Here is a 14,769-nt window from a genome sequence, read left to right as displayed (position 1 = left end):
CAGCAACTGGAGGTCTTACAACTCACCAGAGAGCGCACCACGACGCCCTTTCAGGACAACGATGAGGTTTCAATCCCAAATGTGAAAACCTCAGGTTCAAACTCTAACGATATTGTGATTGTGATTCTGATGCTCGCCTACTCTTCGCGATGGACACCTTGGGATCCTCAACGAGCACCAACTAATGCTGGCAGACGGAGCACCCAGTTTAACGTGGGTCCAACGTCTGGGTTTAGCCAGTTTAGACCTGGGTCGGGATTCAAACCCAGGCTAGAGGGCTTAGAGGTGAGCGTGTGTACCTCGAGGTTATCCTGTAAGCCCATAACATGTAGTAATTTTAGAAATGATGACTAAAAGGTACATTTAACGAAACCCAAAGTCTGTGATTTGCAGCACACACCTTCAGAGTCCTTGAGGTAGAAGAGTCCATGGGGGTGCATGGTGTATGGACGTGAAGCAAAGTTCTTGAGGTGCACTTTAAGTTCATCACCAACTTCCGAGACAATAATTGGACCCACGAGGCCAAGCCAGGAAGGCTTTGGGAGTGTCTCGGTGTACCTGTCGTCCTTGTAACGCACGTAAATGGCCTTGCGGTACACGTGTCCGATTGTGGTTGTGCCTCGCTTGATGAAAACCGGCGCCTCCCTGCGCAACCACAACCACAAAAACAATCATGAACCACAAACTGAGATTAAAACCGCTCACTTTACACAAAGCTTGGTTAACAGATTTAACCACACAAACATATCCATCATTAATTAATTCGTATATTCAAATGTACACAAACAAACAAACAGGAAGTTCATCCCACTCACAATGTCCAGAATTCAGAAACAAACAGGAAGTTCATCCCACTCACAATGTCCAGGATTCAGAAACAAACAGGAAGTTCATCCCACTCACAATGTCCAGGATTCAGAAACAAACAGGAAGTTCATCCCACTCATAATGTCCAGAATTCAGAAACAAACAGGAAGTTCATCCCACTCATAATGTCCAGAATTCAGAAACAAACAGGAAGTTCATCCCACTCATAATGTCCAGAATTCAGAAACAAACAGGAAGTCCATCGCACTCACAATGTCCAGGATTCAGAAACAAACAGGAAGTTCATCCCACTCATAATGTCCAGAATTCAGAAACAAACAGGAAGTCCATCGCACTCACAATGTCCAGGATTCAGAAACAAACAGGAAGTTCATCCCACTCATAATGTCCAGAATTCAGAAACAAACAGGAAGTTCATCCCACTCATAATGTCCAGGATTCAAAAACAAACAGGAAGTTCATCGAACTCACAATGTCCAGAATTCAGAAACAAACAGGAAGTTCATCCCACTCATAATGTCCAGGATTCAGAAACAAACAGGAAGTTCATCCCACTCATAATGTCCAGGATTCAGAAACAAACAGGAAGTCCATCGCACTCACAATGTCCAGAATTCAGAAACAAACAGGAAGTTCATCCCACTCACAATGTCCAGAATTCAGAAACAAACAGGAAGTTCATCCCACTCACAATGTCCAGGATTCAGAAACAAACAGGAAGTTCATCCCCCTCACAATGTCCAGGATTCAGAAACAAACAGGAAGTTCATCGCACTCACAATGTCCAGGATTCAGAAACAAACAGGAAGTTCATCCCACTCACAATGTCCAGAATTCAGAAACAAACAGGAAGTTCATCGCACTCACAATGTCCAGGATTCAGAAACAAACAGGAAGTCCATCGCACTCACAATGTCCAGAATTCAGAAACAAACAGGAAGTTCATCGCACTCACAATGTCCAGAATTCAGAAACAAACAGGAAGTTCATCGCACTCACAATGTCCAGGATTCAGAAACAAACAGGAAGTTCATCGCACTCACAATGTCCAGAATTCAGAAACAAACAGGAAGTCCATCGCACTCACAATGTCCAGAATTCAGAAACAAACAGGAAGTTCATCCCACTCACAATGTCCAGAATTCAGAAACAAACAGGAAGTTCATCCCACTCACAATGTCCAGGATTCAGAAACAAACAGGAAGTTCATCCCACTCACAATGTCCAGGATTCAGAAACAAGCAGGAAGTTCATCGCACTCATAATGTCCAGGATTCAGAAACAAACAGGAAGTCCATCGCACTCACAATGTCCAGAATTCAGAAACAAACAGGAAGTTCATCCCACTCACAATGTCCAGAATTCAGAAACAAACAGGAAGTTCATCCCACTCACAATGTCCAGGATTCAGAAACAAACAGGAAGTCCATCCCACTCATAATGTCCAGAATTCAGAAACAAACAGGAAGTTCATCCCCCTCACAATGTCCAGAATTCAGAAACAAACAGGAAGTTCATCCCATTCATAATGTCCAGGATTCAGAAACAAGCAGGAAGTTCATCGCACTCATAATGTCCAGGATTCAGAAACAAGCAGGAAGTTCATCCCACTCACAATGTCCAGAATTCAGAAACAAACAGGAAGTTCATCCCACTCACAATGTCCAGAATTCAGAAACAAACAGGAAGTTCATCCCATTCATAATGTCCAGGATTCAGAAACAAGCAGGAAGTTCATCGCACTCATAATGTCCAGAATTCAGAAACAAACAGGAAGTTCATCGCACTCACAATGTCCAGGATTCAGAAACAAGCAGGAAGTTCATCGCACTCATAATGTCCAGAATTCAGAAACAAGCAGGAAGTTCATCCCATTCATAATGTCCAGGATTCAGAAACAAACAGGAAGTTCATCGCACTCATAATGTCCAGGATTCAGAAACAAGCAGGAAGTTCATCGCACTCATAATGTCCAGAATTCAGAAACAAGCAGGAAGTTCATCCCATTCATAATGTCCAGGATTCAGAAACAAACAGGAAGTTCATCGCTCTCATAATGTCCAGGATTCAGAAACAAGCAGGAAGTTCATCGCACTCATAATGTCCAGAATTCAGAAACAAGCAGGAAGTTCATCCCATTCATAATGTCCAGAATTCAGAAACAAACAGGAAGTTCATCGCACTCATAATGTCCAGGATTCAGAAACAAGCAGGAAGTTCATCGCACTCATAATGTCCAGAATTCAGAAACAAGCAGGAAGTTCATCGCTCTCACAATGTCCAGGATTCAGAAACAAACAGGAAGTCCATCCCACTCATAATGTCCAGGATTCAGAAACAAACAGGAAGTTCATCGCACTCACAATGTCCAGGATTCAGAAACAAACAGGAAGTTCATCCCCCTCATAATGTCCAGGATTCAGAAACAAACAGGAAGTTCATCGCACTCACAATGTCCAGGATTCAGAAACAAACAGGAAGTTCATCCCCCTCATAATGTCCAGGATTCAGAAACAAGCAGGAAGTTCATCCCACTCATAATGTCCAGGATTCAGAAACAAACAGGAAGTTCATCGCTCTCACAATGTCCAGGATTCAGAAACAAACAGGAAGTTCATCGCACTCACAATGTCCAGGATTCAGAAACAAGCAGGAAGTTCATCGCACTCATAATGTCCAGGATTCAGAAACAAACAGGAAGTTCATCGCACTCATAATGTCCAGGATTCAGAAACAAGCAGGAAGTCCATTCCACTCATAATGTCCAGGATTCAGAAACAAACAGGAAGTTCATCGCACTCATAATGTCCAGGATTCAGAAACAAGCAGGAAGTTCATCCCACTCACAATGTCCAGGATTCAGAAACAAACAGGAAGTTCATCGCACTCATAATGTCCAGAATTCAGAAACAAACAGGAAGTTCATCCCACTCATAATGTCCAGAATTCAGAAACAAACAGGAAGTTCATCGCACTCACAATGTCCAGGATTCAGAAACAAGCAGGAAGTTCATCGCACTCATAATGTCCAGGATTCAGAAACAAGCAGGAAGTCCATTCCACTCATAATGTCCAGGATTCAGAAACAAACAGGAAGTTCATCGCACTCATAATGTCCAGGATTCAGAAACAAGCAGGAAGTTCATCCCACTCACAATGTCCAGGATTCAGAAACAAACAGGAAGTTCATCGCACTCATAATGTCCAGGATTCAGAAACAAGCAGGAAGTTCATCCCACTCACAATGTCCAGGATTCAGAAACAAACAGGAAGTTCATCGCACTCACAATGTCCAGGATTCAGAAACAAGCAGGAAGTTCATCCCACTCACAATGTCCAGGATTCAGAAACAAACAGGAAGTTCATCTCACTCACAATGTCCAGAATTCAGAAACAAACAGGAAGTTCATCCCACTCACAATGTCCAGGATTCAAAAACAAACAGGAAGTTCATCGCACTCATAATGTCCAGGATTCAGAAACAAACAGGAAGTTCATCGCACTCATAATGTCCAGAATTCAGAAACAAACAGGAAGTTCATCCCACTCATAATGTCCAGAATTCAGAAACAAACAGGAAGTTCATCGCACTCATAATGTCCAGAATTCAGAAACAAACAGGAAGTTCATCCCACTCACAATGTCCAGGATTCAGAAACAAACAGGAAGTTCATCCCACTCACAATGTCCAGGATTCAGAAACAAACAGGAAGTTCATCCCACTCACAATGTCCAGGATTCAGAAACAAACAGGAAGTTCATCCCCCTCATAATGTCCAGGATTCAGAAACAAACAGGAAGTTCATCCCACTCACAATGTCCAGGATTCAGAAACAAACAGGAAGTTCATCCCACTCATAATGTCCAGGATTCAGAAACAAACAGGAAGTTCATCCCACTCACAATGTCCAGGATTCAGAAACAAACAGGAAGTTCATCGCACTCACAATGTCCAGGATTCAGAAACAAACAGGAAGTTCATCCCCCTCATAATGTCCAGGATTCAGAAACAAACAGGAAGTTCATCGCACTCATAATGTCCAGGATTCAGAAACAAACAGGAAGTTCATCCCCCTCATAGTGTCCAGGATTCAGAAACAAACAGGAAGTTCATCCCACTCACAATGTCCAGGATTCAGAAACAAACAGGAAGTTCATCGCACTCACAATGTCCAGGATTCAGAAACAAACAGGAAGTTCATCCCCCTCATAGTGTCCAGGATTCAGAAACAAACAGGAAGTTCATCCCACTCACAATGTCCAGGATTCAGAAACAAACAGGAAGTTCATCCCACTCACAATGTCCAGGATTCAGAAACAAACAGGAAGTTCATCCCACTCACAATGTCCAGGATTCAGAAACAAACAGGAAGTTCATCGCACTCATAATGTCCAGGATTCAGAAACAAACAGGAAGTTCATCCCACTCACAATGTCCAGGATTCAGAAACAAACAGGAAGTTCATCGCACTCATAATGTCCAGAATTCAGAAACAAACAGGAAGTTCATCCCACTCACAATGTCCAGGATTCAGAAACAAACAGGAAGTTCATCGCACTCACAATGTCCAGGATTCAGAAACAAACAGGAAGTTCATCCCACACACAATGTCCAGGATTCAGAAACAAACAGGAAGTTCATCGCACTCACAATGTCCAGGATTCAGAAACAAACAGGAAGTTCATCCCACACACAATGTCCAGGATTCAGAAACAAACAGGAAGTTCATCCCACTCACAATGTCCAGGATTCAGAAACAAACAGGAAGTCCATCCCACTCATAATGTCCAGAATTCAGAAACAAACAGGAAGTTCATCCCCCTCACAATGTCCAGAATTCAGAAACAAACAGGAAGTTCATCCCATTCATAATGTCCAGGATTCAGAAACAAGCAGGAAGTTCATCGCACTCATAATGTCCAGGATTCAGAAACAAGCAGGAAGTTCATCCCACTCACAATGTCCAGAATTCAGAAACAAACAGGAAGTTCATCCCACTCACAATGTCCAGAATTCAGAAACAAACAGGAAGTTCATCCCATTCATAATGTCCAGGATTCAGAAACAAGCAGGAAGTTCATCGCACTCATAATGTCCAGAATTCAGAAACAAACAGGAAGTTCATCGCACTCACAATGTCCAGGATTCAGAAACAAGCAGGAAGTTCATCGCACTCATAATGTCCAGGATTCAGAAACAAGCAGGAAGTTCATCGCACTCATAATGTCCAGAATTCAGAAACAAGCAGGAAGTTCATCCCATTCATAATGTCCAGGATTCAGAAACAAACATGAAGTTCATCGCACTCATAATGTCCAGGATTCAGAAACAAGCAGGAAGTTCATCGCACTCATAATGTCCAGAATTCAGAAACAAGCAGGAAGTTCATCGCACTCATAATGTCCAGAATTCAGAAACAAGCAGGAAGTTCATCGCACTCATAATGTCCAGAATTCAGAAACAAGCAGGAAGTTCATCGCACTCATAATGTCCAGAATTCAGAAACAAGCAGGAAGTTCATCGCACTCATAATGTCCAGAATTCAGAAACAAGCAGGAAGTTCATCGCACTCATAATGTCCAGAATTCAGAAACAAGCAGGAAGTTCATCCCATTCATAATGTCCAGGATTCAGAAACAAACAGGAAGTTCATCGCACTCATAATGTCCAGGATTCAGAAACAAGCAGGAAGTTCATCCCATTCATAATGTCCAGGATTCAGAAACAAACAGGAAGTTCATCGCTCTCATAATGTCCAGGATTCAGAAACAAGCAGGAAGTTCATCGCACTCATAATGTCCAGAATTCAGAAACAAGCAGGAAGTTCATCCCATTCATAATGTCCAGAATTCAGAAACAAACAGGAAGTTCATCGCACTCATAATGTCCAGGATTCAGAAACAAGCAGGAAGTTCATCGCACTCATAATGTCCAGAATTCAGAAACAAGCAGGAAGTTCATCCCATTCATAATGTCCAGGATTCAGAAACAAACAGGAAGTTCATCGCTCTCACAATGTCCAGGATTCAGAAACAAACAGGAAGTCCATCCCACTCATAATGTCCAGGATTCAGAAACAAACAGGAAGTTCATCGCACTCACAATGTCCAGGATTCAGAAACAAACAGGAAGTTCATCCCCCTCATAATGTCCAGGATTCAGAAACAAACAGGAAGTTCATCGCACTCACAATGTCCAGGATTCAGAAACAAACAGGAAGTTCATCCCCCTCATAATGTCCAGGATTCAGAAACAAGCAGGAAGTTCATCCCACTCATAATGTCCAGGATTCAGAAACAAACAGGAAGTTCATCCCCCTCACAATGTCCAGGATTCAGAAACAAACAGGAAGTTCATCGCACTCACAATGTCCAGGATTCAGAAACAAACAGGAAGTTCATCCCCCTCATAATGTCCAGGATTCAGAAACAAGCAGGAAGTTCATCCCACTCATAATGTCCAGGATTCAGAAACAAACAGGAAGTTCATCCCCCTCACAATGTCCAGGATTCAGAAACAAACAGGAAGTTCATCGCTCTCACAATGTCCAGGATTCAGAAACAAACAGGAAGTTCATCGCACTCACAATGTCCAGGATTCAGAAACAAGCAGGAAGTTCATCGCACTCATAATGTCCAGGATTCAGAAACAAACAGGAAGTTCATCGCACTCATAATGTCCAGGATTCAGAAACAAGCAGGAAGTCCATTCCACTCATAATGTCCAGGATTCAGAAACAAACAGGAAGTTCATCGCACTCATAATGTCCAGGATTCAGAAACAAGCAGGAAGTTCATCCCACTCACAATGTCCAGGATTCAGAAACAAACAGGAAGTTCATCGCACTCATAATGTCCAGAATTCAGAAACAAACAGGAAGTTCATCCCACTCATAATGTCCAGAATTCAGAAACAAACAGGAAGTTCATCGCACTCACAATGTCCAGGATTCAGAAACAAGCAGGAAGTTCATCGCACTCATAATGTCCAGAATTCAGAAACAAACAGGAAGTTCATCCCACTCACAATGTCCAGAATTCAGAAACAAACAGGAAGTTCATCCCACTCACAATGTCCAGAATTCAGAAACAAGCAGGAAGTTCATCCCCCTCACAATGTCCAGGATTCAGAAACAAACAGGAAGTTCATCGCTCTCACAATGTCCAGGATTCAGAAACAAACAGGAAGTTCATCGCACTCACAATGTCCAGGATTCAGAAACAAGCAGGAAGTTCATCGCACTCATAATGTCCAGGATTCAGAAACAAACAGGAAGTTCATCGCACTCATAATGTCCAGGATTCAGAAACAAGCAGGAAGTCCATTCCACTCATAATGTCCAGGATTCAGAAACAAACAGGAAGTTCATCCCCCTCACAATGTCCAGGATTCAGAAACAAACAGGAAGTTCATCGCTCTCACAATGTCCAGGATTCAGAAACAAACAGGAAGTTCATCGCACTCACAATGTCCAGGATTCAGAAACAAGCAGGAAGTTCATCGCACTCATAATGTCCAGGATTCAGAAACAAACAGGAAGTTCATCGCACTCATAATGTCCAGGATTCAGAAACAAGCAGGAAGTCCATTCCACTCATAATGTCCAGGATTCAGAAACAAACAGGAAGTTCATCGCACTCATAATGTCCAGGATTCAGAAACAAGCAGGAAGTTCATCCCACTCACAATGTCCAGGATTCAGAAACAAACAGGAAGTTCATCGCACTCATAATGTCCAGAATTCAGAAACAAACAGGAAGTTCATCCCACTCATAATGTCCAGAATTCAGAAACAAACAGGAAGTTCATCGCACTCACAATGTCCAGGATTCAGAAACAAGCAGGAAGTTCATCGCACTCATAATGTCCAGAATTCAGAAACAAACAGGAAGTTCATCCCACTCACAATGTCCAGAATTCAGAAACAAACAGGAAGTTCATCCCACTCACAATGTCCAGAATTCAGAAACAAGCAGGAAGTTCATCCCACTCACAATGTCCAGAATTCAGAAACAAACAGGAAGTTCATCCCACTCACAATGTCCAGAATTCAGAAACAAACAGGAAGTTCATCCCACTCATAATGTCCAGGATTCAGAAACAAACAGGAAGTTCATCGCACTCATAATGTCCAGAATTCAGAAACAAACAGGAAGTTCATCCCACTCACAATGTCCAGAATTCAGAAACAAACAGGAAGTTCATCGCACTCATAATGTCCAGAATTCAGAAACAAGCAGGAAGTTCATCCCACTCACAATGTCCAGAATTCAGAAACAAACAGGAAGTTCATCCCACTCACAATGTCCAGAATTCAGAAACAAACAGGAAGTTCATCCCCCTCATAGTGTCCAGGATTCAGAAACAAACAGGAAGTTCATCCCCCTCACAATGTCCAGGATTCAGAAACAAACAGGAAGTTCATCCCACTCACAATGTCCAGGATTCAGAAACAAACAGGAAGTTCATCCCACTCACAATGTCCAGGATTCAGAAACAAACAGGAAGTTCATCCCACTCACAATGTCCAGGATTCAGAAACAAACAGGAAGTTCATCCCCCTCATAATGTCCAGGATTCAGAAACAAACAGGAAGTTCATCCCACTCACAATGTCCAGGATTCAGAAACAAACAGGAAGTTCATCGCACTCACAATGTCCAGGATTCAGAAACAAACAGGAAGTTCATCCCCCTCATAATGTCCAGGATTCAGAAACAAACAGGAAGTTCATCCCCCTCATAGTGTCCAGGATTCAGAAACAAACAGGAAGTTCATCCCACTCACAATGTCCAGGATTCAGAAACAAACAGGAAGTTCATCCCACTCACAATGTCCAGAATTCAGAAACAAACAGGAAGTTCATCCCCCTCACAATGTCCAGGATTCAGAAACAAACAGGAAGTTCATCCCACTCACAATGTCCAGGATTCAGAAACAAACAGGAAGTTCATCGCACTCATAATGTCCAGGATTCAGAAACAAACAGGAAGTTCATCCCACTCACAATGTCCAGGATTCCGAAACAAACAGGAAGTTCATCCCCCTCACAATGTCCAGGATTCAGAAACAAACAGGAAGTTCATCCCACTCACAATGTCCAGGATTCAGAAACAAACAGGAAGTTCATCCCACTCATAATGTCCAGGATTCAGAAACAAACAGGAAGTTCATCCCACTCACAATGTCCAGAATTCAGAAACAAACAGGAAGTTCATCCCCCTCATAATGTCCAGGATTCAGAAACAAACAGGAAGTTCATCCCACTCACAATGTCCAGAATTCAGAAACAAACAGGAAGTTCATCGCACTCACAATGTCCAGGATTCAGAAACAAACAGGAAGTTCATCGCACTCACAATGTCCAGAATTCAGAAACAAACAGGAAGTTCATCCCCCTCATAATGTCCAGAATTCAGAAACAAACAGGAAGTCCATCCCACACACAATGTCCAGGATTCAGAAACAAACAGGAAGTTCATCCCCCTCACAATGTCCAGAATTCAGAAACAAACAGGAAGTCCATCCCACACACAATGTCCAGAATTCAGAAACAAACAGGAAGTTCATCCCACTCACAATGTCCAGGATTCAGAAACAAACAGGAAGTTCATCGCACTCACAATGTCCAGGATTCAGAAACAAACAGGAAGTTCATCCCACACACAATGTCCAGGATTCAGAAACAAACAGGAAGTTCATCGCACTCACAATGTCCAGGATTCAGAAACAAACAGGAAGTTCATCCCACACACAATGTCCAGGATTCAGAAACAAACAGGAAGTTCATCGCACTCACAATGTCCAGGATTCAGAAACAAACAGGAAGTTCATCCCACACACAATGTCCAGGATTCAGAAACAAACAGGAAGTTCATCCCACTCATAATGTCCAGAATTCAGAAACAAACAGGAAGTTCATCCCACTCACAATGTCCAGGATTCAGAAACAAACAGGAAGTTCATCCCACTCACAATGTCCAGGATTCAGAAACAAACAGGAAGTTCATCCCACTCACAATGTCCAGGATTCAGAAACAAACAGGAAGTTCATCCCACTCATAATGTCCAGGATTCAGAAACAAACAGGAAGTTCATCCCACTCACAATGTCCAGGATTCAGAAACAAACAGGAAGTTCATCCCACTCAAAATGTCCAGGATTCAGAAACAAATAGGAAGTTCATCGCAATCACAATGTCCAGGATTCAGAAACAAACAGGAAGTTCATCGCAATCACAATGTCCAGAATTCAGAAACAAACAGGAAGTTCATCCCCCTCACAATGTCCAGGATTCAGAAACAAATAGGAAGTTCATCCCCCTCATAATGTCCAGAATTCAGAAACAAACAGGAAGTTCATCGCAATCACAATGTCCAGAATTCAGAAACAAACAGGAAGTTCATCCCACACACAATGTCCAGGATTCAGAAACAAACAGGAAGTTCATCGCACTCACAATGTCCAGGATTCAGAAACAAACAGGAAGTTCATCCCACACACAATGTCCAGGATTCAGAAACAAACAGGAAGTTCATCCCACTCACAATGTCCAGGATTCAGAAACAAACAGGAAGTTCATCCCACTCATAATGTCCAGAATTCAGAAACAAACAGGAAGTTCATCCCACTCACAATGTCCAGGATTCAGAAACAAACAGGAAGTTCATCGCACTCACAATGTCCAGGATTCAGAAACAAACAGGAAGTTCATCCCCCTCATAGTGTCCAGGATTCAGAAACAAACAGGAAGTTCATCCCACTCACAATGTCCAGGATTCAGAAACAAACAGGAAGTTCATCCCACTCACAATGTCCAGGATTCAGAAACAAACAGGAAGTTCATCCCACTCATAATGTCCAGGATTCAGAAACAAACAGGAAGTTCATCCCACTCACAATGTCCAGGATTCAGAAACAAACAGGAAGTTCATCCCACTCAAAATGTCCAGGATTCAGAAACAAATAGGAAGTTCATCGCAATCACAATGTCCAGGATTCAGAAACAAACAGGAAGTTCATCGCAATCACAATGTCCAGAATTCAGAAACAAACAGGAAGTTCATCCCCCTCACAATGTCCAGGATTCAGAAACAAATAGGAAGTTCATCCCCCTCATAATGTCCAGAATTCAGAAACAAACAGGAAGTTCATCGCAATCACAATGTCCAGGATTCAGAAACAAACAGGAAGTTCATCCCACACACAATGTCCAGGATTCAGAAACAAACAGGAAGTTCATCCCACTCACAATGTCCAGGATTCAGAAACAAACAGGAAGTTCATCCCACTCACAATGTCCAGGATTCAGAAACAAACAGGAAGTTCATCCCACTCACAATGTCCAGAATTCAGAAACAAACAGGAAGTTCATCCCCCTCACAATGTCCAGGATTCAGAAACAAACAGGAAGTTCATCCCCCTCACAATGTCCAGGATTCAGAAACAAATAGGAAGTTCATCCCCCTCACAATGTCCAGGATTCAGAAACAAACAGGAAGTTCATCCCCCTCACAATGTCCAGGATTCAGAAACAAACAGGAAGTTCATCCCACTCATAATGTTCAGGATTCAGAAACAAACAGGAAGTTCATCCCCCTCACAATGTCCAGGATTCAGAAACAAACAGGAAGTTCATCCCCCTCATAATGTCCAGGATTCAGAAACAAACAGGAAGTTCATCCCCCTCACAATGTCCAGGATTCAGAAACAAACAGGAAGTTCATCCCCCTCACAATGTCCAGGATTCAGAAACAAACAGGAAGTTCATCCCACTCATAATGTTCAGGATTCAGAAACAAACAGGAAGTTCATCCCACTCATAATGTTCAGGATTCAGAAACAAACAGGAAGTTCATCCCCCTCATAATGTCCAGGATTCAGAAACAAACAGGAAGTCCATCCCCCTCACAATGTCCAGGATTCAGAAACAAACAGGAAGTTCATCCCACTCATAATGTCCAGGATTCAGAAACAAACAGGAAGTTCATCCCACTCATAATGTCCAGAATTCAGAAACAAACAGGAAGTCCATCCCACTCATAATGTCCAGAATTCAGAAACAAACAGGAAGTTCATCCCACTCACAATGTCCAGGATTCAGAAACAAACAGGAAGTTCATCCCACTCATAATGTCCAGAATTCAGAAACAAACAGGAAGTTCATCCCACTCACAATGTCCAGGATTCAGAAACAAACAGGAAGTTCATCCCACTCACAATGTCCAGAATTCAGAAACAAACAGGAAGTCCATCGCACTCACAATGTCCAGGATTCAGAAACAAACAGGAAGTTCATCCCACTCACAATGTCCAGGATTCAGAAACAAACAGGAAGTCCATCCCACACACAATGTCCAGAATTCAGAAACAAACAGGAAGTTCATCCCACTCACAATGTCCAGGATTCAGAAACAAACAGGAAGTTCATCGCACTCACAATGTCCAGGATTCAGAAACAAACAGGAAGTTCATCCCACACACAATGTCCAGGATTCAGAAACAAACAGGAAGTTCATCGCACTCACAATGTCCAGGATTCAGAAACAAACAGGAAGTTCATCCCACACACAATGTCCAGGATTCAGAAACAAACAGGAAGTTCATCCCACTCACAATGTCCAGGATTCAGAAACAAACAGGAAGTTCATCCCACTCATAATGTCCAGAATTCAGAAACAAACAGGAAGTTCATCCCACTCACAATGTCCAGGATTCAGAAACAAACAGGAAGTTCATCGCACTCACAATGTCCAGGATTCAGAAACAAACAGGAAGTTCATCCCCCTCATAGTGTCCAGGATTCAGAAACAAACAGGAAGTTCATCCCACTCACAATGTCCAGGATTCAGAAACAAACAGGAAGTTCATCCCACTCACAATGTCCAGGATTCAGAAACAAACAGGAAGTTCATCCCACTCATAATGTCCAGGATTCAGAAACAAACAGGAAGTTCATCCCACTCACAATGTCCAGGATTCAGAAACAAACAGGAAGTTCATCCCACTCAAAATGTCCAGGATTCAGAAACAAATAGGAAGTTCATCGCAATCACAATGTCCAGGATTCAGAAACAAACAGGAAGTTCATCGCAATCACAATGTCCAGAATTCAGAAACAAACAGGAAGTTCATCCCCCTCACAATGTCCAGGATTCAGAAACAAATAGGAAGTTCATCCCCCTCATAATGTCCAGAATTCAGAAACAAACAGGAAGTTCATCGCAATCACAATGTCCAGAATTCAGAAACAAACAGGAAGTTCATCCCACACACAATGTCCAGGATTCAGAAACAAACAGGAAGTTCATCGCACTCACAATGTCCAGGATTCAGAAACAAACAGGAAGTTCATCCCACACACAATGTCCAGGATTCAGAAACAAACAGGAAGTTCATCCCACTCACAATGTCCAGGATTCAGAAACAAACAGGAAGTTCATCCCACTCATAATGTCCAGAATTCAGAAACAAACAGGAAGTTCATCCCACTCACAATGTCCAGGATTCAGAAACAAACAGGAAGTTCATCGCACTCACAATGTCCAGGATTCAGAAACAAACAGGAAGTTCATCCCCCTCATAGTGTCCAGGATTCAGAAACAAACAGGAAGTTCATCCCACTCACAATGTCCAGGATTCAGAAACAAACAGGAAGTTCATCCCACTCACAATGTCCAGGATTCAGAAACAAACAGGAAGTTCATCCCACTCATAATGTCCAGGATTCAGAAACAAACAGGAAGTTCATCCCACTCACAATGTCCAGGATTCAGAAACAAACAGGAAGTTCATCCCACTCAAAATGTCCAGGATTCAGAAACAAATAGGAAGTTCATCGCAATCACAATGTCCAGGATTCAGAAACAAACAGGAAGTTCATCGCAATCACAATGTCCAGAATTCAGAAACAAACAGGAAGTTCATCCCACTCACAATGTC

The 14,769-nt window shown here is 42.4% G+C and overlaps 1 protein-coding gene across 2 annotated transcripts in view; it reads right to left on the bottom strand.

Annotated features, from left to right (window-relative positions):
- LOC137438533 (ceruloplasmin) overlaps positions 1-14,769 on the bottom strand; it is a 124,796-nt gene that overhangs the window by 80,541 nt on the left and 29,486 nt on the right. For both annotated transcript variants that reach the window (XM_068133656.2, XM_068133658.2), the window contains exon 2: positions 401-645. In XM_068133656.2, the coding sequence (XP_067989757.2) occupies positions 401-645 (245 nt within the window). The remainder of the gene's footprint in view (positions 1-400; positions 646-14,769) is intronic.

Source organism: Myxine glutinosa, chromosome 13, assembly GCF_964187855.1.
Source record: "Myxine glutinosa chromosome 13, kmMyxGlut1.1, whole genome shotgun sequence".
NCBI classification, from domain to species: Eukaryota; Metazoa; Chordata; class Myxini; order Myxiniformes; family Myxinidae; genus Myxine; species Myxine glutinosa.
The sequence above is the reverse complement of the archived record's forward strand: the minus strand, read 5'-3'. Positions and strand labels throughout refer to the sequence as shown.